Below are 19,035 nucleotides of genomic sequence, written 5' to 3'. Positions count from 1 at the left end.
TTGGAGTTGGTGAGGGTTCATATGGGGTCAGAAGGGGCGCATAATGAAGTACTCAATGAATAGCGATGACGGGTTCATGTCTGGGCTAAAAGCGGACATAATGCTCACTTTCGGTAGAACCGGGGGTAGTCCTGCCAAGCGCGTGTGCTTGCGTACCCCGTCAGTGCGTTTGGGACCGTAGCCGACCTCTCGTGAGCTGAGAAACTCGGGCTTATCGCCATACGAAGGTGATGTGAAGAACGTGCGCAAGTATCGTGCAGCCGTTGCGTTTCTTGCGGCCGTCTGATATTTCTATCCCGTATAGACATAGGATCTGCCGCTTACGACACTGCACTTTGAGCGTCCACGGTGCTCAAAAGCAAGGAGGCGTTGTGCAGGCAATGAACATTGTGGGTTCAGGTTGAGAAGGAATCGTTTGCAGCAAGCCCGAATTACCCACGCCACAATTGCTTTGCCGTTTCACGGTCACGTGTGTATGGACCTACAAGTGACGACGCGGATCTGCTTCCATCTTCGCTTCCCTTGGCGCGTCTCGAATCTTGTCCAAAACGTCCATCGCGATGTCCTCGACGGCGACGAAGACAAAGTCAGACGTAAAGGTGCTGAAGGGGCAAGAAGGCGCGTCCGTCTTATGCTAGCGCCCATCAAGCCATCTGAACCAGGCGTGCAGCGGAGGATGCTGTCCTAGCATACATCAAGCAGGTGCGCGGCGCATATATCCAGTCAATTTATTGCTCACACACACTCCATAGATGAACAGACCCTTCGGGGCCGTCGACGTATCCGCTAACCTCAAGGGCGCCGTCACGAAGCCTCTGACGCAGAAAATCCTGGCAGCGCTAGCGGAGAAAGGAGAAATCGTGCAGAAGACATACGGTGTGTCTTGACAGTGAATCATGTCCTTGCGAGGCTAACGCTCATGCTCAAGGGAAGATGAATTACTATGTCGCCGATCAGTCAAAGCTGGAGACGCTGCCGCAAGAGAAGATCGCAGAGCTTGAGAAGCAGCTAAAGACGACCGATGAAGAGCTCAAAGCCGCGGCCGGAGATTTACGACTAGCCACCAATGGTACTGTTCGCTCGTCAGTCTGATTAGTTGCGCCTGACAAGGATTTCCTAGAGCTCACAAAGATAAAGTCGACACCCAAAGACGATGAGCTGGACGTACAGATCGCGGACATGACCTCGCAAGTCCGTCTCTATGCTTCCTTCTCAGACCCGGTTCAGTGACTTTGCACACGTCAGACATCGAAAGTGGAAGCGCACCTCAAAACCCTACGCGCGGGCACGACGCTCATCTCCGCCGAAGAGCTGGCCAAGATCGAGGCCGAGTGGGGTAAATGGCGCAGCGAATGGGTGCGCAGGAAGAAGATCTTCATCACGTACGTTCATGCTCTGTGTTTCTCACCGTCAGAGATGGATGTTGACTGACGATCTGCGTACTTCTTCGGAATTGGCGGTATAGATTCTGGGCCATCATCTCCGACTCGATGACGCCGCAGGAGGCAGAGATTGTCCAGGAGGACCTCGGGATCGAGCGAGACACACCAGAGCATGTCAAGTTGGAGAGAAGCGCGCTTTGCCAGCAGAAGATGGTACCAGCGAAGCGGAAGCGGTAGACCGGGCCAGGTGGCGTAGCAGTCAATCGTTGCTTGCTGGGACTCTTGCTTCATTACTTATTGTTGATCGTGCTTTTGCTTTTGCTCCTTGTTGCTTCGTGCGCTTTTCCCTAGTTAGACAATACAATCATATATACAAAGTCTGGATGGAGCTATCAGCTCCTTTCGCCGCATTGTGCAGAACAAGCCTTACTCAATAAATTATCCCCTTGATCATGGATGACAGGCCCTAACGCTTCCGTGGTGACAGTGTCTCCTCTGAAGGCTGCACCATCCGTTCCTTGCGCTGAATCGTACTCGGCCAGGTTCCAGAGCTGTTCAACGAGTTTGTGGAGGACTCGTATCGCAGCTTCGGGTTGTGTGTAATCCCGTACAGCGGGGGCTCAAGAACTCCTGTCGTTTCAGCCATAGGAGATGGGGATCCTATGCAGGCGCGTATGAGCCGGACATTGTATGGCGAGAGGGACAGCGCAGACGTACTGGGGTCAACATAGAGCGGCTCGACGATGGCATGACCACTGCGCCTTCGTCGGTGCCAAAGTAGGAGTCCGAGAGCAAAAAGGAGAAGCGCCGCGCCTCCGAAGGTTCCACCAACGATGGCACCTATCCTGCCATTCCCTGAGCTATCACTTGCTGAGTTCGCTAATTGCGTCGACGTCGGAGAAGCGCTCAATGACGGCGGGGTCATGCTGAAAGGAAGGGTCGATGTTGTACCAGTGCTTGCCGAGGACCACGCGCTGACGGATGTCGTACTTTGCTCGTCTGGGGCCCTCCCCACCTGATAGACCCGAAAGCTATCGAGGAAGACTTCCGCCGTGCCAGCCTCACGGACACCCGCGGAGGCATTGATCGCCTGACCGGTGAGGACGCTTGGGTTTCGAGATCAGTCGTGTGCGTGTCGTGTCGGGACAGGAGATAGACTGACTGCATCTCATCTGTATCCCCGAGTACGTCCGAGGACCAGAGTTCGTCGTCGTACAGGACATAGCCCGGCTTGATGGCCTCAAGAGTGACCAGAGCCGAAGGGCCCTCGTCGATGCTGAAAGCGAACTGTACACCGCCGGATCGCTCGTTCCTCGTCTGAGAGCTCGCGGATGAGTATCCAATGGGATTCGCGGCGGCTGATATCAACGTACACCTCTCACATTGATTTTGTGGCCTGAGAGAGTGTCAAGCATCAATAGCAATTCAGAGAATCTTGAACGTACCGTAGAAATGGACTTCGAAGCTGGAATTGTCGTTGCGCGGTGCAGAAGTCGTGGAATCGTACTGCGAGGCCGTACCCATCTTGTTCCAGTCGCCGGAGTAGGTCACATTCAGGGCCCGGTCATCGAGGGTCACGTAGTTGCTCATCGTGCGCGAAGGGGGCCACGGGCCGGGGAGAGAACTTGGGGACTCGAAGGTACTCACGCAGAAGCGGTCATCTGTATATGTATTGCGCCTTATACTCTATCATGGATGAGCTCTCGCCGAAGATCCGGTACTCTTTGGAGGCTATACAGTCCGCTTGGTCTTGATCCAACGTGGATTAGGCAGAAGATATAGTTGTAACAGATTCGACTGATGCATCGTCGCCCTCTGTCAGCATAGACCACCCAGAGTGTATGTGATACGTCTGCATGTTGATTGAGGGAGATATGTTTGTGAGTGAGACACTATCATGAAGGTGATCAGGTCAGAGCCAAGTCACGGCGGTAGAGGTTCCGGTGTAGTATGTTGCGGCGTTCCCCACGAAGTCAGGTCAGGAAGCTCTGAGGCTGCGCAGCTTTCGAAGTGTCGCTGATCAGAGCACTTAAAGATCTCATGCTGACATTTGAAGAGATACGAGTGCCTTCGAGCTGCTATGACCGAAGCATGCGCGACATATGGCGATGGACGGTAGTGAGAAAGGCTGCAGATGTGACATGTGACACAGTAACAGCAACTCGAACTAGCACGTGCCTTAAAGTTCAAAGGAGAGCACATCGACTCGAGTTCAAGTCCAAGTCGGTGTCGTCCAGGCGCTTCTTGCGCTCTGAGAGTGTGTCTAGCAGAGATCATCATCGCATAAAAGTCAATAAGGATATCCCATAGATCAAATACGATCCAATCCAAGGAGAGGGAGGACAACAACATGCCCGAACTGGTAGCCCATATGTACATCGCCCGAAGTACAGATGGCACGTATGATTAGCGACAGATGGCCCGACTTGCGAGGATGGATGAGTATATGTACAGTGGTAGGTAGGTTACAGCGGGTCATTATAGCTAAGGATGAGTACACATATACCGGAGGCGGGAGTGGGTGGCGTAGGGTGGGCGAGAAGCAATTCTAGCCGAAAGGTACAGCCAGGAGAGGTGGGCAAAGAGTAGTTAGGAAGGGAGCCGAAAGAATGTCATCGTTAGGTTCGTAACAGTTAGGACTCATAAAAGGGTGTCTCAAGGGCAATCGTAGCCCTTAGTCTTTGTGAAGGGAGGAAACAGCCGACGAGGGCTTGGGTGCTAGAAGAGAATGTAAGAATGGGTATCATATTCGGGCTGGGCTCACGCACTCCCGCCGTCCTCGGGCTTCTCAAAGGCGTCGCTGGGCACCTTGACGAGCTCGGCGCCCGTGAACGCCTTCTGCTTGCCCTTGTCCTTTTTCTTCTTCGACTTCTTCTCACTGGCGCCGAGGAACGGGTTGTCGCCCTTGCTCAACGTCGCCAGCGAGGTTGTCGACTGAGACGCCTCGCCGCCCTCGTCCGGCGTCTTCAGGTTCGAGTTGCTGCCTCCGCCGCCGAACAGCCCGAACCACTTCTTGCCCTGCTCGGGCTGCTGCACCTCGTGCGCATCCTCTTCGCCCTCGTTGATGACGTTGATGTCCGGATTGCGGTCATCCGCGTCCGACATGTTGATCTCCTCGCCATCGCCTGCGAAGGGGTCCTCCTGGTTTTGGTCGTCGTCGGAGGTCTGCTGCCTCTGCCGGCGACGGCGGCGGAAGAAGTCGCGCTCGGAGGAGTTGCCGAACATGTTGTTACCGAGGCCGACGCGGATGCTGCTGGACGAGGCCTTCGCCTTCGCCCCGAACTTTCGGACGCCGGGCGGGAGCCAGCCGCGCTAAGGACGAGATAGATTAGCAGACGTCGTACGATATGATGGGCATTCGCACCTTCTTCATGGCCTCCTCCTCATTGATGAGCTCCTGCTCGATCTCCTCTGCGGTGCGCACGCGCGGCGCAGGGGGCTCCGACGAGATGCCGAAGATGTACTTGAGCGCCTGAATGCGACCGCCCTTTGGCGGGGGCTTCGGCGGACGCTCGACCTCGCTGGCATCCTCCTCGCCGTCGGTCGTCATTCCCGGCGAACGAGCGCCGAGCCCGCGACGTTTGAGCCACTCGCGCGTCTGCCCCGTGCCGGGCACGATGCGCGACACGCCACTACGCCCGGACATGCCGCTCTTGATGCTCATGACATCGTCGCGGTCGTGCCCGTCGCGCACGTCGAAGGAGGTGATGACACCCTCGCGCATGCGCGCGGCGAAAAACTGCTGCACAAGCACGCTCTGCAGCGACCCGTCGTCTTTCCAAAAGCGGATCTTGGACCAGTTGCCGCTGTTCGGCGGGTTCTCGACGAAGATGCGGGTAGTCATGGTGCGCAGTTTAAGGGTGGGGAGCTGGAGGACGGTCTCGAGGAGGGCATAGTCCATGCCACTGACCTCGTCTGGGGGTAGGCTGAAAGTGCGTGTCCAGCCATGACGCCTGATCGTGGTAGCTGATAAGCGGTGGGAGGGTGGCGCACAGGGATGAAGACTCACAAGGCGATGCAGTTCAGGTTACCCTCGACGTGGCCGTCGTTGTGCGTCCAGTCGGAGCGCTGTGAGCGATTGCTCATTTTCCGGTGAAGCGAAGACGTCTGCAACGAGGACATCGTGGCGAGAGACGGCTTCGGGTCGATGATCGCTTTGACAGAATCTATGGTGACAGCAGGAAGGGGGCTAAGGGATGGAGAAAAGAGAAGGGGGTATCACTGCCACTGTGGGCGGGGCCGGCGGGGGAAGTCGCTGGTCAAAGGCAAGGTCTGCTGCGTGTGCCCGCGCTCCGACATCATTGCGTACCTATATAGTCGTCCTCATGGCAACAATTCACATCAAAGAAAAATTCCAATGCTGGGCGGCGGGGGATTCTTCTTGTTGCTTCTGAATCTAATGCTGATGGACGGAGTATTGTTGCAGAAATGTTGCAGAAATGGACACAGATCGTTGAACGCAGACAACAGCAGTTCTGAGAGGGTCAAAGCCATGGGATCGACATCGCACATGGTCTGCCGGCGGATGTTGCCAATCAGATGCAATCAATGATTTCGAGGAGTGGATCTCCATTTAGAAGGCTTTGTTACGGCGACACTGGGGTTAATTGGGGTCAGTCCGTGTTATGGAATAGTTTCTTGATACAGTAGCAAGTACAGTCGATATGCTCATGTTCTCACTTAGCTAGAGCTGGATCGTGGACACTCGGGATAACCTTCGTTGGCTCCAAGATGTTCTCCAGCAAGAATCTGCCATCTATCGAGGACGTCAGGATGTTGGGAGACGGCAGGGCGTCCACTTACTTGGCATATCGTTGGTATTAGAGCGCCACACTGCTTCGTTGTGATCCTTCGCCACTCCGCTGAGGACATGGCGCTTGACTAAACGCTTCTCTGCCTCCTCGAGCGAGATCTCGATGAGCCATCGCTCGTCGAGCAGCCTGCCAGCCTGACACCACGGTTCCACCGAAAGATAGATGTAAAGGCCTTCGATAATGACGATGCGGTGATGAGGATGGATGGCAACTGCATGCGGGGTGGGATCCTTGACGGCGTGGTCGAAGGATGGTGCCGTGATCACGCCCGTAGGTTCTTGCCTCAGAGCGCGAACGAACGCGACGTAGGAATCCCCATCGAAGGTCCAGTGCGCACCCTACTACGATGCTCATCAGGAAGACCTATTAGGTGAGCGAAGTAGGACGCACTCGTTTGTCGTGCGCGAGCTTTGGGTCGGACATCGCGTCCAGCTGCGCTCGGGTGAGATGCCAGCCGTCCAGGCCGACCAGGGTTGCCTTCTCATCGCGGGCTTCGAGCAAAGCGTTGGTGTATCGGTTCACCAGCACTGCAAATTCACTCTTCCCGCTCGCAGGGATACCTGCGATGCCGACTAGAAGACGGTTGGGTGCAGGTACGCTGTAAGGGCGCTCAGCGACGTGCTCAACGTCCATGCGACGCCTCTAAATTCACCTCTGCAACTTATCGACCAGATAAGCGGCAGACGCCCTTGCCTCAGCGTCCATTACGAGTGTGAGACAAACGGCGATGAATGACAGTTCGAGACAAGTCGCAGCAGCCATGCAAACCGCGCGCTGCGCGCTTCGACGTCACGGCCGGCGCTCATAATTCATACCACACCTTGTCTTGAACCGTCATCATGGCCACTGCTTCATGTTCGACGACGACCGCAGATGGGAAAATTTTGAGAAGGCGCGTCTATACCTCACTCGCACTCGTGAGGATGCTAAGATGCTGCGTCCAGAGCAGATCCCGGGACGATCAAGGACAAGTTCATGGTAGGCTATCAGGGGTGGTTTACCTGTGCTGGCGATGGGGAGCCGGTTCATCGAGGTACGTAGTTTGACTATTGCGCTTGCATTTCGCTAATAGGACGCTGTAGGTCATCACGGCTGGCTGCACTGGTTTAACTACCCTATCCCTCACGGCGGGCGACCCAACACAGATCTGTGGCCCGAAGTATCAGAGTACTCGCCAGAAGAGCTCTATCCTGCACCAGGCCTTCATTTCAGCAATGGAGAGCAAGCAAAGCTATTCTCCTCTCGTCACCCGCGCACCGTACAACGGTACATGAACTTCTCATCCGCCACATCAATGAGCTCATGGCCACCTCACAGGCACTTCCATTGGATGGCCGAGCACGGCGTCGACGGCGTCTTCTTGCAGCGCTTTGCATCGCATTGCGCCGAGGGGAAAGAGGACCTCCGCCGCATGCGCGATGAAATAACCATCCGCGTGAGGGAGGCGGCCGAGAAGGAGGGAAGGGTGTTCTCTATCATGTTAGTGGCAAAAGAGCGCCTTCATCTCATCCTCGCTGACACGGACATAGGTACGATGTGACAGGAATGGCACCGGATCGTATAGAAGGCATCATTAAACACGACTGGGCACACCTCGTCCACGACCTAAACATCCTCGAGAGCCCGAATTATCTTCGTGATAGGGAACGCCCTGTCGTTGCGCTCTGGGGTATGTTATGCCGAAGTCAATCTCATTTGTGCTCACACGTCTGCCAGGCTTCGGCTTCGACGGGGGCAAGTTCGACCCCAACACCGTGCGCGACATTAGCCACTGGCTACGCCACTTTACTCCAGGCGGCGCCTACCTCTTCGGTGGCGTCCCAACTTGCTGGCGCACGGCCGACAACGATGGTGACAGGAATCCTGACTTCCTGAAAATCTTCCTTAATGAGTTCGATGCAATCTCGCCATGGCTTGTCGGACGGTTCCGCACCGAGGAGGACGCGACACGCTTCGCGGAAAATCGAATGAAGGACGATGTTACGCTCATCAATGAGACGAATGAGGAGTTTGCGAAGCATGGGGTCGACCGGAAGATAGACTATGTCCCAGTTGTATGGCCAGGATTCTCGGTGAGGGAGCAGCTAGATCTGCAAAGAAAGGGACTGAAGGGCTATGCATCAGGGCCTCAACCTCTCCGAGGGCAAATGGCAGCTGAACATGGTCAAGCGGAATGGAGGACGCTTTTTGTGGCAACAGATCGTCAATGCGAAGCGGCTGGGCGTCCGTATCCTGTATGGCGCAATGTGGGATGAGTATGTCTATCAACCCTCAAACTTTCGATCATTCGTCCTAAGCCGAGCTCACAGATACGACGAGGGCACTGCGTTCCTCCCCGTAGTTGAGAAGTCACGGAACCTGCCCAAAACCGAGGACGATAAATTTCAGTTCCTCGCTTTGGACGCAGACGGTTATGACCTTCCGAGCGATTGGTACATGCGTATTGCAGGCTTCGCGGCGGAGGCCTTGAGGAGCGAGAGGATGGTGCATGACTCGTTCCCGGTCAAGGAGCTGCAAGACTACTGGGCAGGCAGGCCGAGATACGAGAGCCCGGCGAAACGCCGCGAGACCCTGGATATGATTGAAGGAGCAGGCGCGTCCGGGTCGGGTTTTGGTGGAGGCGGTGGCGGAAGTGGTGGCGGGCAGTCATACGAAGAGTGGCTGGCCGCCAACAAGGAGGTCAAGGACGAGGCGCCGCCACCGCCGTATACCTTGGAGGCCGAAGATGAGCCGGCTGGTGCAGGCTCTGCGGAGACTATCGTCCCGCAGCCGGGGACAGCGACGCAAGGAGCATCGAATGCGTCGTTTCCACAGGTTGCTCCTGCAACTACGAGGCCTAGTGCATCTCCACCACCCTCTGTGCCTGCTGCTACGCGACCCTTGCAGGCAGATCCTGTGAGCGCCTCGATCAATGCTCTCGCGGACGACCTCGCTCGTCAAGACTTGGCCGGCGCTTCCGCGTACTACAACTCGGCGCCTGCACCACCGCTGAGCACTTCGCCTCAGCCGAACATGCCACCGCGCCCGAGCATGTCCCCGCAGCCCAGTTTGCCGCCTCGTCCTAGCACGTCACCACGTCCTACTAGTAGCACTTCTCCCCGACCGCCCGCACCCCCCATGCACCCGGCGCACCCTGGTTCTGCGAGTATATTGCCTCGGCCGCAGGGGCCGTATCAGCCGCCCCCGTCACATCCAGCGAGGCCGGCCAACACGACTCGTCCGACGCCACCTTTAGCTTCAAGACCGTCTGCATCTGCTTTGCGTCCGCACCCAACGAGCGCTTCTCGACCTCCGCCGCCGCCTGTCGTACGGCATGACTCTCGCCCGGGAAGCTCACATCAGCCTGATTTGCCGGCGCGTCCCGGGGGACATCGCCCGCCACCAGTATCAGTGTACCCAGGAAGCCCAACGCATTCGACGTTCGCAGTGCAGGGCTCGTCGAGCCATTCGCTGCCAACTAGTCCGCATGCCATACCGAGCGGTCCGGGTGGCATGGCCGGTGTTGGCACGGGTCAGTTATCGTACATGCATAGTGCGCCGCCCATGGCGGGCTCGTCGTCTCTGCCCGCATCTTCTGGACCAGGCTCGCTGTCGTTCCCGACGGCCATGGTGGGCGCGAGCGATAATCTCAGTCCAGTTTTTACACCTCCAGTCATGCCGCACTCGCCAGGGTCGCGTCCTTCGTCACCTTACCATAGCGGCTCCTCATCGTTTCAAGCCTCTTCGCCGTATCAGGCGGCATCGTCGCCATATCAGTCAAGCTCGTCATCGTACCAGCCCTCGTTATCATCGTACCCTTCGTCACCGTACCAGCCGGGCTACATGAACAACCCTCCACCGGCCAGTCCCGCATTTGGAGCGGCAGGGTCGAGCTATCCCGGGTCCTCCTCAACGTCGACCTACCCAGGGGCATCGACGTATCCTGGCCAAGAGGCAGGATCATCCCAATATCCAAGCCTGGGGTCAACCTCGCAGTATCCTGGTGGTCCTGCACCTTATGGAGGTCCGAGCGCGCCTCCAGCTGGCTACGGACACACCGGTGGCTCGTCGTACCCGGGGATGCAACCAACACCACCTGGCGGCTCATCGTATCCGGGCGGGCCGAGTGGGAGCTCCCAACCGGAATTGCCCTACGTACCATACCGTCAGTTACCCACTCCTCATCTTTGGGGTGACGCTGCGTATCCGTACTGAGACGATCTCCGATTTCCAGGCCACCACCATGCAGCAGCCAGTCCCAGCCCTGCCAATGTTCCTGCAGCTCCCGGCACCCCTGCCCCTCCGCAAGCACAGCAATCGACTCCTGGAGGATCAAACTACGTGAATTACGCTCTTGATGCTGTGGACAAGTTCGGTGGACGCAAAGCACGAGACCGCGTGGATAGCGTGATGACTAGTGAGCTGTTACTGCTGTCGATGATCCTGGTCTCGCTGATGACATTGCTAGCGGGGAGCAAGTTGCTCGGCAGGTTTACGAAGTGAACGCGCATGGCACGCATCTAAACCAGTTATTTCCTGTCTTGGATCTTTTCTGAACGAATATAGTATCATTTACCTCTGCTGTCGAAGGCTTTGAAGCAAGTATGAGCGACTACGTGACCCTTGATGGTCAGGCCTTGAATGTCACGATGGCTGGGTCGTATCTTGCCACTAGACAACGCAATAGACAAAAACTAGGTACCATGCTCTCGTTCATCCACTCTTCAAAATCTAAACAGCGTTGGACCTCGCTTATCATGCCGTGCCCTTGATCAAGTCGACCGCCCGCTCCGCGATACCCGTCACCGTTGCTTGAAGGTGTGCGGAGACGTGCAAAGGGATCACGGATGCGTCGACAATACGCAGGTTCGTCGTTCCATATATGCGCAACTGAGGATCGACAACACCGCCTCGTCCGTGAGGCAGCATGCTGGCTGTGCCGATGGGGTGATATTCTGAGGACAGCTGCGCCTTGACGTACTCGCGAAGATCCTCGCCTTTCGCGGGCAGAAGCTGCTTCATGGTCAGGTTCGCATATACGTTCCCCTTTGCTGCAATGCATTCAGCATGGTGGACTGACGTTGTCGAGCGATGTCATACCTATGTTGAGCGCCCATCGAACCCCTGCGGCATGCAGGTCCAGGTCGAAGTCGACATCGAAATAGTTGGGCTTGATCGTAGGGTAGACGGTCGGGTCGCTGCTGTTGATGTGAACAGAACCTACAATATATCAGAGGTCTACAGCCCGAAAGATTATTACTGGCGAGCACGCACCTCGACTCAAGGGATGCTGGTTCGCGATCAAGAAGGACATGTACGTCTTCCCCTCCTCTGCCTTGTAGGTACCAGCGGTATCGCTCGTGATGAGTTCTATTTGGCCCACTGACTCATTCCTCAAAAGCTCCACATGGGTAGCCAGAACGTCTGCGTAGATAGAGCCGTTCTGGGACTTCGCATATGCCTCCACTTTCGCTGATATCTTCGCTGCACGACCTTCGCCAACCAATTGAGGAAGGTTAAGGTAGGCGATACCGCGCGGGCCGAGGTCGTACATGCTGAGCTGGTGTTGGTGCCACAAAGCGAGCTGCTCTGCAGCCAGCGTCGCGTTGGTAGCAAGTGCGCCACTTGTGACGGTGTCGTTCCGGATTTCGTAGGTTATGTATACGACGGCTAGACAGTGTCAAAGGGCGCCAAAAATCACTTGAAAATGATGGCGTACTGTGGTCTTGTAGGTTTTCACCGACGGGTAAGTCCAAAATTTGCTCGACGCCCGCCCTGGGGACATTGAGCTGCAGTGACTGAATGTGATATTCAGACTCACGCTGCTAAAACATCTCTCTGGCCGATGCCCGACAGCTCAAGGATCTGTGGCGTGCTGAGGATATTATGTCAATACAAACAACTACGTCCTCGCTGACCACCAACGTACTTGATTGCACCAGCGCAAAGGATGACTTCTCGTTCGACAGTTACATTGTAAACCTGCCCCCCGTTCACGTATGTCACCGTCTTCGCCACAAGCCCTTGCTCGGCGCCTGGGCTGTCAAAATTTACGCGGTTCACCAGAGCGCCAGTAAGGAGTATCAGGTTCTCGCGCGCCTCGTTAGGATAGTAGCGGGCGGGTGCACTGTAGTCGCGCGTCATGTTGTCGGGTCGGATGTTCGACGGGGTAAGGTTTACCCCTACGATGTTTCCACCGTTGGGTCGATTGTTAGTGGGGATACCCAAAGCGTTTAGCGCAGCGACCCAAAGGTTGGTAACCGGCCAGAAGTAGTCGCCGAACGAGACGTGCACGGGACCGTCGGTGCCGTAGTCTGACGCGCTAGGTTGGACGCCCAACGCTTCAGCCTCTTCTGGCGCGAGCGAGGTGAAGTTAGAGGCCTTCTTCGCGTACGAAGAGATGCTGTCCCAGTTCCAACCCGGATTGCCAAGGCGTTCGAATGCATCGAAGTCCGCCGCAGAGGGAAGGTCCCAAACAAGGAAGTTGAGAGCAGAGGTGCCTGTCGCATACCGAACGTTAGACGATGTACAGGACTGGAGAAGATACACTTGCCTCCCACAACCTTTCCGCGCGGCCAGTTTATACTCTTGATATCACCCTTGGCCTGCGTTGTGTAATTCCAGTCGTATTGCGTGCCCAAGTCCGCGCCATACTGGTTTTTTTCAGCTAAAGTCCTCGGAGCCTCATGCTCACGCACCAATCCCGGGACGTCGATGATATCCACATTCTTCGCTGTCTCCCCCGTTTCGAGCACGCCGACTCTGACAGAAGGGTCTTCACTCAGTCTCGTTGCTACCTGCGCTCATCAGCCCCATGGATCTTGAGGCTCAAAAGAGAACGTACGACCAATCCCGCCGTGCCCGCGCCAATGACGAGGTAGTCGAAAGGTTGTTCTGAAAACTGTGCGCCATCCTGGATCGTTACGCAACCAACGATAGAGGCAAATATGAGCAGAGAGAGGAGATTGACCCGCATATAGTGTTGGTCAATCAAACTGATGACTCGCTTATATACCGGGACGTCGAAGCGGGGTCCTGGTCCATTGCCGATGAAGCAGCCTATATAGGCTCCTTGTTATAGGTGTCAGACAGGATGATGCCCGAAGGTATACATAGAGACGGCCATGAAGCGGAGGAGCCAACGCTGAAGCGAAAGCAGCCTGTGACCGTCAGGCACTCATCGTATTCAAAGGAGCAAGTGCTACGTAAACCGACCTGTAGAGTTTAGCGATTAGCCGGTGCACAACCGAGCACCCCCGTTTACCGTACATGCAGCATCCTTGAGCCCCCGGATAGCTCATGCCAGCGACGCCCGTATGCCGACCCCATTCGCCTCTGGGGGAAGTGGAAGCTCGCCGCTGCGATCGTCCACAAAGGCACTATATCTGTGTAGAGTATGAGCCACCGTCCGAATACGAATTCCGTCGCACTCACATCCGAGCCAACCGCGCTTGTTCTTCTGGCGCGACCGATGGGCGGGCGCTTCGCAGTACACGTCGGATGTGCTCCTGTGTAACGAGATGCTAGAGTTGACATCAGCGCGATGCCGGCGAGATGGACAAGCGCTTGTCAACTACCTTGTCAGGCAGTTCTGCCCTGCCCTTCCCTTTCCGACTGGTTGATTCCGGGCGTCGCGTCTTCGCCCGTATCTGTTGCAACTGCTCGCGTATTAGGTCATTGCATCGGCTACAGAGACGTGGAAAGCCTACCCGTCGCTGCAAGGCCATTTGCTCTGCCTTACTGGCCACGCCAACACCCGCACTGCCGATGATCTTGTACTCTACTGACGCCTCGTCGGCAGCAGCCGAAGACCGTTCTACGGCAGGACCGCGGGCGATAGACTCGTGTACGGCTTCCAAATGGGCGTTATAGAGCAGCGCTTGGAGGTCAGCTCCCGAGAAGCCCTCTGTAGCTTCGGCTGCATGCTGAAGGTCCACTTCGGGGGCCAACGCGACCTTGCGTGCGACAGCAGAGAGGATCTGATTATCACGTCAGTTAAAGCGCACCATATACCAGCGCAATACCCACGTCTTTCCTCTCTTCTGCCGTCGGCATGTTGCAGAACACAGATTTATCCAGACGACCCGGTCGTAGTAGAGCAGAGTCAATCAGGTCCGGACGACTAGAAGGTCTTCAGTAATGCAACCAACCGAAGCGAGCGGAGCTGACCTCGTTGCCGCAAGAACGTAGACTCCTTCCAAGCCCTCAGCGCCATCCATCTGCGTAAGCATCTGGTTCACGACACGGTCGGTCACTCCCGTGCTATCATGTCCTCGCTTCGGCGCAATCGAGTCGAATTCGTCGAAGAAAAGTACGCAGGGCTTGGCAGCCTGCGCTCTCTCGAAGAGCTCGCGAACCTGTAATCACCAATGTTAGGCTTGCTCGAACCAGCTGCGCGGGAGGAGTCAACTAACGGATTTCTCGCTTGCACCAATATACTTGTTTAGAATCTCCGGCCCCTTCACGCTAATGAAGTTCAGGCCGCACTCCTTCGCTACAGCCGAGGCTAGGAGCGTCTTCCCGCAACCCGGATAGCCGTAAAGCAATAATCTAGCCTCTCGTCAGCATGGACGTCTTCCTTTTACACCAAATCCTCAACTCACCCAGACCGTAATCTGAGCGGCGACTGCGCAAATATCGGCCCATACTTCGTCGGCCACTCTAGCGTCTCGCGCAAGATGCGCTTTGTGTCGCCCAGCCCGCCGATGTCCGCCCACGCGGTCTCCGACTTCTCGAGCTTCACATCGCGCAGGGAGAGCGGGGTGAAGCCCTTGTGCGCTTCCTCAAAGTCGGCGGAGGTGAGCACCTGGGGGTCGATGGTGTCAGTCGTTACCGTACTAGCTACGGGAGAAATGTGCACTACCGTATCCTCCTTATCCTTCGACCTCATCGCCGCCTGATGCACCGCGCGCGCGACCAGGTCCTGCAAGTCCGTCGCCAGGTAGCCCTCCGTCTGCATCGCCAGCGCGGTGTAGTTCAACGGCGCCTCCGCGTCCTCGCTCAGATCTGGGGTCGCCCGCATTCGGTCTTCGACAATTCTTGACAGGATCTGCGGGCGTGTTAGCATCACGAATATGTTAGCATCACGAGTGTGTAGCCTGGGCTACAAAAAATCGCCCCCCCCCCCGAAAATCACCCCACTCACCATCTTCCGCCCCTCCTTTCCCGGCGGCATCACGTTCACCGTCTCCGCAAACACCTGAGACTGCATCAGCAGCGGGTGCAGCGCCGCGCTCGACGAGGCCGTCGCAATTAGTAGAACCCCTCGCGAGTTGAGGGGCGCGGCGCGCGCGGCGGGGGCGAAGCGCGCGAGGAAGAGCTCGACGATGTGCCGGGCGCGGAAGGATGCGGTGTGCTGGGCAATTGAGTTAGCATCGCATTGCATAGCGTTCGATGCAGTGCAGCAGAGCGTAAGAACTGAGCAAAACGGCCAGAACACTCACCTCCATCTCCGCCCCCAACAACTTATCCACGTCGTCTAAGATCAGAATGGCCGGTCGATGCCACATCGCCTTGTCAAACCAGTAGTCGAACTGGGCCTTGATTGCGGAGATGGGTTTCTCGGAGATGGCGGACGCGTCGGCGTAGAGGGTGTCTAAGGGGGGGGGTGAGTTGGAGGTTAGTAGAGGTGGGTGAGTTGAGAACTGGTAGGGCAGCATTGCACTCGTGAGCGCGTTGCAGGACGTACAAGTCAGTAATGTTTGGTCATATTCAAGCAAGCGAGCCACAGCGCGGACAATGGATGTCTTGCCCGCACCCGGGCGTCCGGTGAGGAGGAGGCCAGTGACTACAAAGTATCCAGTAAATATCAAAATTCGAACATCAGTCACAAGTGTTACATACCCCCATGAACAGCCGCAGCCGTCGAGTGCAGAACAAAGTTATGCCGCGCAAAGTCGATGCACTTGTTGATGATCTCGTCGACGCCGGCGAGGCGTTGGGCTGGTGGTGAGGGTTTTGAACTTGAACAATTTTAGCTGGTTGATAGTTGTGCGAAGAAACGAGGACTAACGGGTGTTCGGGAGGCTTCAAGGATGTCGAGAGCGTCGCCGATGATGGGTCTAGGGATAGTCTGACAGAACTTTCATCAGTCCCTCGTCGCTCGCTGGCCAAGACCAAAACCAACCTAACCATGTCCCATTCCTCGATCCCATGCGTAAGCACAGGCAGCACAATGCTACGATCCGGTATCCCATCCAGCACACCAACATATATGGTCTCCGCATCGTCTTCGCTCTTCTCCTCAGTAACAGCTTCCTTCCCGGCGGAAAGTATGCGAGGCGCAGGAGTAGCATCATTAGAGGTCGAAGGCCCAGCAGACGGGTCCACTGGTGGCGATAGACGCTTCACGCGGGCCTTCTTGTAGAGTCCGCCTGGACTGTCAGCTCCCGCATCCAATTTCCTAAACGTCGACTTCGACACATAGCCCAAGAGCTCGGGGCCGCTGTACTCGGGAGTAGGAGCGGTTAGGCGCGAGGGGAGGACGCGAAGGAGGGTTGACTTTGGGTGCGTTTGGGGTTTGGAGGACGTTTCTGAGGAGGGTTCCGCCGGAGCACGACCTTTGGTCGAGGCAGCACCCCTGCGGTGCGGCTTGGGCGCGATGCTGATCTCGGTGTCGGTGGTGAGGAGCGCGGCGTTGGTCTTGGAAGAGACGTCGAGGGAGCCTGAGGAGATGATGAGTGGGAGGGAGAAGGAGAGGGGATTGTTGTATAGATATGGCGGGTTACGCACCGACAAGCAAGCGTACGCGGGTGCGCCCTAGCACCCAGACGTCGATCTCCTGGCCGACTTTGGCTACACGGACTTGGGAGAGGAGTGTGGATTCGACGTGCCCAGCGTGGAGTTCCTGGTGAGACAAGTGAGTGTTCGTACAGGAGAGAAATAGCTTGAATATGCGCACAATAATTTCCCAGTCGTCCGAGCTCACAGGCTCGGTGCCTACGGACTTGGCGAACGGAAGGTCGTGTAGAAGACCGATCTCTACCTATGCACACACAGTCAGCTTCTGCAAGGCACAAATACAGCGCTCACCTACCAAGGATCCCTGCGCCAGCCCGAGGTCCTGAGCGAACTGCGGGTCGATCTCGATCGTCTCAAAGCTCGAGGACGAAGAACCGGCATTGAAGTGGGCAAGGGACGATGCAGATGCCATACCAGTCCATCCCACAAATGCCTCCACCTTGCCATTCTTGCTCTTGCTCCCTTCCTCTTCGACTAGGGTAAGGTGGACTGCGAGACTTTGCGGGCGCTACACAGAACGCGATCGGGTGAGTCTGGTGGTCTCGCTCTCGACCTGTGCATATACTTACGACAGATTTCTGCAGCAAGGGTCCATAAATAGAGAGGGGGAGGTTGACCAAGGAGGACTTGAGGGGGACGAAGTGTACTCGGGCGCGTCGAGGCATAGGATGTGGAAGTACGCGGCAAGGAGCGCGCCGTGCGGGGAAGGCGGACTCAGAATCACATGGACGCGTATCCGGGGATGCAGATCACGGGGATCAAATGGCCACGTGCAAAGTCGAACCTCCGATCTTCTGGCCAAGTTCACGCTGGAGTAGCCTCAGTCCCCGTGAAAAGATTGCTTAGCATTCCAAATCTACCAGGTACATTTTGTAAGATCCTGAGAGCAAATGAGGGGGCCTGAGGAGGCTAGCTGACCTAGACTCACGTGACCGCGCGGCTGCCCACAAGCACGCCATCGTTCGCCATCGGGCGCGTCGACGTATAAAGATCCTTCTTTGCAATCGAATTCCTGCTCTTCCCCTCCATTGCCTGGTCTCACGATGGATACTCCTCGAACGGAACGTGGCAGCGCAGCAGCCTCGCTGGCCTCTACATCACACGCGTTCCGTTTGACCGAAGGTACTGCGCAAAAGCAGTTGTCGACTTCCATTGTTGCAGGTGCGTGTATTCGTCGGTCTGGCCAGGTCCTTCTGCTCACCCTCATCTCTATCTTTCAGCTCTGAGGTGGACTTGACTGCTTTGTCTCTGCTCGCCCTCTCCCCGCATCGATGAGCTCTACGTCACTCCCGCACCACCCTCAACGACACCGATCCAATCTACTCTACACCCCATCCTTCCTCGTGCCTCACTACGTGTCAACCACCCCAACACGCTTGCTGGCTATCGCCCTCTTCGCGCCACGTCCCCTCGATTGCCGGCACGCGCCTTATCGTACGACTTCGAGGTCGCGAATCACCGACCTCCACGTCGTCCGTCCCGGATCCTTACGCGCTCCCCTCGCCACCTGAGCTGTTATCTGACGTTCCCAAGACGTCCTCTGTACCTCACAACGCATCTTCCATCCCCCGCCAAGCATATGGAAGCTCCTCGCGGCACTTTCGCTGGCAGTTACCGCGGTCTACCATTCTGGATGGTCCGAACAATGCAGCGATGCGCGACCCAACTCGGTCTCAATTACGAAGTCTTTCGACCAGCGTCGTTAGAGCTCCTGCCGCATGTCCAATGCGCCACGACAGCGGTACCCTCGGTGAGCGAACTGGCTGGATTCGATCTATCATTACGTGCGTCCAGTATGTGTAGACAGTATAAAATGCAGTTTGCGTTCCCCATCTTCCACAACGCATCCCCTGCCGTTCTCGAACCCAAGCTAGCAAGAATCAATCGCGACAATGTCCGCTACACTCTCCAGCCTCCCCGCCGTGATGGCGAATTTCCTGCCTTCTCACTCGAATTTCCTGCCCTCTCACTCGAAGGAGGAAGCCTCTCCGGCGGCGTCTTCGGATGCGAGCGAGTCGCGCTCGGTCTCGCCGGTCGCGTCGGAGTCCTCTTCTACATCCACTCGCTCGGATGTGCTCAGCGCCTGGCCTCAGACTTGGGCCAAGGTCGTACGCGGACAG

At 56.6% G+C, this 19,035-nt stretch overlaps 7 protein-coding genes across 7 annotated transcripts; 2 read left to right on the top strand and 5 right to left on the bottom strand.

Moving 5' to 3' along the window:
- Positions 1-560: 560 nt before the first annotated feature.
- Positions 561-1,619, top strand: SCHCODRAFT_02508544 (TBPIP-domain-containing protein; the record flags this gene model as incomplete). The annotated part of the gene is made up of 7 exons (XM_003030102.2): positions 561-622; positions 663-702; positions 753-876; positions 929-1,069; positions 1,121-1,191; positions 1,246-1,382; positions 1,466-1,619. 7 exons carry the CDS (start codon positions 561-563, stop codon positions 1,617-1,619), a joined length of 729 nt encoding a protein of 242 aa, XP_003030148.1.
- Positions 1,620-1,848: 229 nt separating this feature from the next.
- On the bottom strand, positions 1,849-2,972 carry SCHCODRAFT_02702952 (uncharacterized protein; the record flags this gene model as incomplete). The annotated part of the gene is made up of 5 exons (XM_003030538.2): positions 1,849-2,042; positions 2,100-2,488; positions 2,545-2,699; positions 2,756-2,778; positions 2,828-2,972. The coding sequence occupies 5 exons, from the start codon at positions 2,970-2,972 to the stop codon at positions 1,849-1,851; spliced, it is 906 nt and encodes a 301-aa protein (XP_003030584.1).
- A 1,046-nt stretch (positions 2,973-4,018) lies between these two features.
- On the bottom strand, positions 4,019-5,879 carry SCHCODRAFT_02631669 (uncharacterized protein). Its single transcript, XM_050345672.1, has 4 exons — positions 5,692-5,879; positions 5,392-5,637; positions 4,747-5,335; positions 4,019-4,694 (listed from the first exon to the last, which is right to left on the bottom strand). Exons 2-4 carry the CDS (start codon positions 5,502-5,504, stop codon positions 4,143-4,145), a joined length of 1,254 nt encoding a protein of 417 aa, XP_050199229.1. The 5' UTR covers positions 5,505-5,637; positions 5,692-5,879; the 3' UTR covers positions 4,019-4,142.
- A 21-nt stretch (positions 5,880-5,900) lies between these two features.
- SCHCODRAFT_02631666 (P-loop containing nucleoside triphosphate hydrolase protein) lies at positions 5,901-6,950 on the bottom strand. Its single transcript, XM_003030540.2, has 4 exons — positions 6,849-6,950; positions 6,587-6,794; positions 6,186-6,534; positions 5,901-6,138 (listed from the first exon to the last, which is right to left on the bottom strand). Exons 1-4 carry the CDS (start codon positions 6,899-6,901, stop codon positions 6,059-6,061), a joined length of 690 nt encoding a protein of 229 aa, XP_003030586.1. The 5' UTR covers positions 6,902-6,950; the 3' UTR covers positions 5,901-6,058.
- On the top strand, positions 6,852-10,719 carry SCHCODRAFT_02679410 (uncharacterized protein). The gene is made up of 9 exons (XM_050346729.1): positions 6,852-7,088; positions 7,141-7,229; positions 7,279-7,462; positions 7,514-7,675; positions 7,726-7,865; positions 7,913-8,268; positions 8,321-8,451; positions 8,506-10,340; positions 10,410-10,719. The coding sequence occupies exons 1-9, from the start codon at positions 7,036-7,038 to the stop codon at positions 10,676-10,678; spliced, it is 3,219 nt and encodes a 1,072-aa protein (XP_050199228.1). The 5' UTR covers positions 6,852-7,035; the 3' UTR covers positions 10,679-10,719.
- A 93-nt stretch (positions 10,720-10,812) lies between these two features.
- On the bottom strand, positions 10,813-13,199 carry SCHCODRAFT_02343265 (alcohol oxidase). Its single transcript, XM_050342437.1, has 9 exons — positions 13,020-13,199; positions 12,874-12,972; positions 12,729-12,828; positions 12,105-12,675; positions 11,997-12,050; positions 11,895-11,950; positions 11,450-11,845; positions 11,276-11,395; positions 10,813-11,226 (listed from the first exon to the last, which is right to left on the bottom strand). Exons 1-9 carry the CDS (start codon positions 13,149-13,151, stop codon positions 10,931-10,933), a joined length of 1,824 nt encoding a protein of 607 aa, XP_050199227.1. The 5' UTR covers positions 13,152-13,199; the 3' UTR covers positions 10,813-10,930.
- Positions 13,200-13,472: 273 nt separating this feature from the next.
- On the bottom strand, positions 13,473-17,580 carry SCHCODRAFT_02702947 (AAA-domain-containing protein; the record flags this gene model as incomplete). The annotated part of the gene is made up of 18 exons (XM_050346965.1): positions 13,473-13,560; positions 13,610-13,698; positions 13,753-13,833; positions 13,885-14,154; positions 14,204-14,297; positions 14,345-14,532; positions 14,590-14,725; positions 14,779-14,981; positions 15,039-15,224; positions 15,321-15,530; positions 15,619-15,770; positions 15,864-15,962; positions 16,019-16,137; positions 16,188-16,839; positions 16,907-17,021; positions 17,076-17,159; positions 17,211-17,423; positions 17,485-17,580. The coding sequence occupies 18 exons, from the start codon at positions 17,578-17,580 to the stop codon at positions 13,473-13,475; spliced, it is 3,075 nt and encodes a 1,024-aa protein (XP_050199226.1).
- Positions 17,581-19,035: the final 1,455 nt, after the last annotated feature.

This window comes from Schizophyllum commune, assembly GCF_000143185.2.
Source record: "Schizophyllum commune H4-8 unplaced genomic scaffold SCHCOscaffold_8, whole genome shotgun sequence".
In the NCBI taxonomy this organism is placed as follows: domain Eukaryota; kingdom Fungi; phylum Basidiomycota; class Agaricomycetes; order Agaricales; family Schizophyllaceae; genus Schizophyllum; species Schizophyllum commune.
The sequence above is the reverse complement of the archived record's forward strand: the minus strand, read 5'-3'. Positions and strand labels throughout refer to the sequence as shown.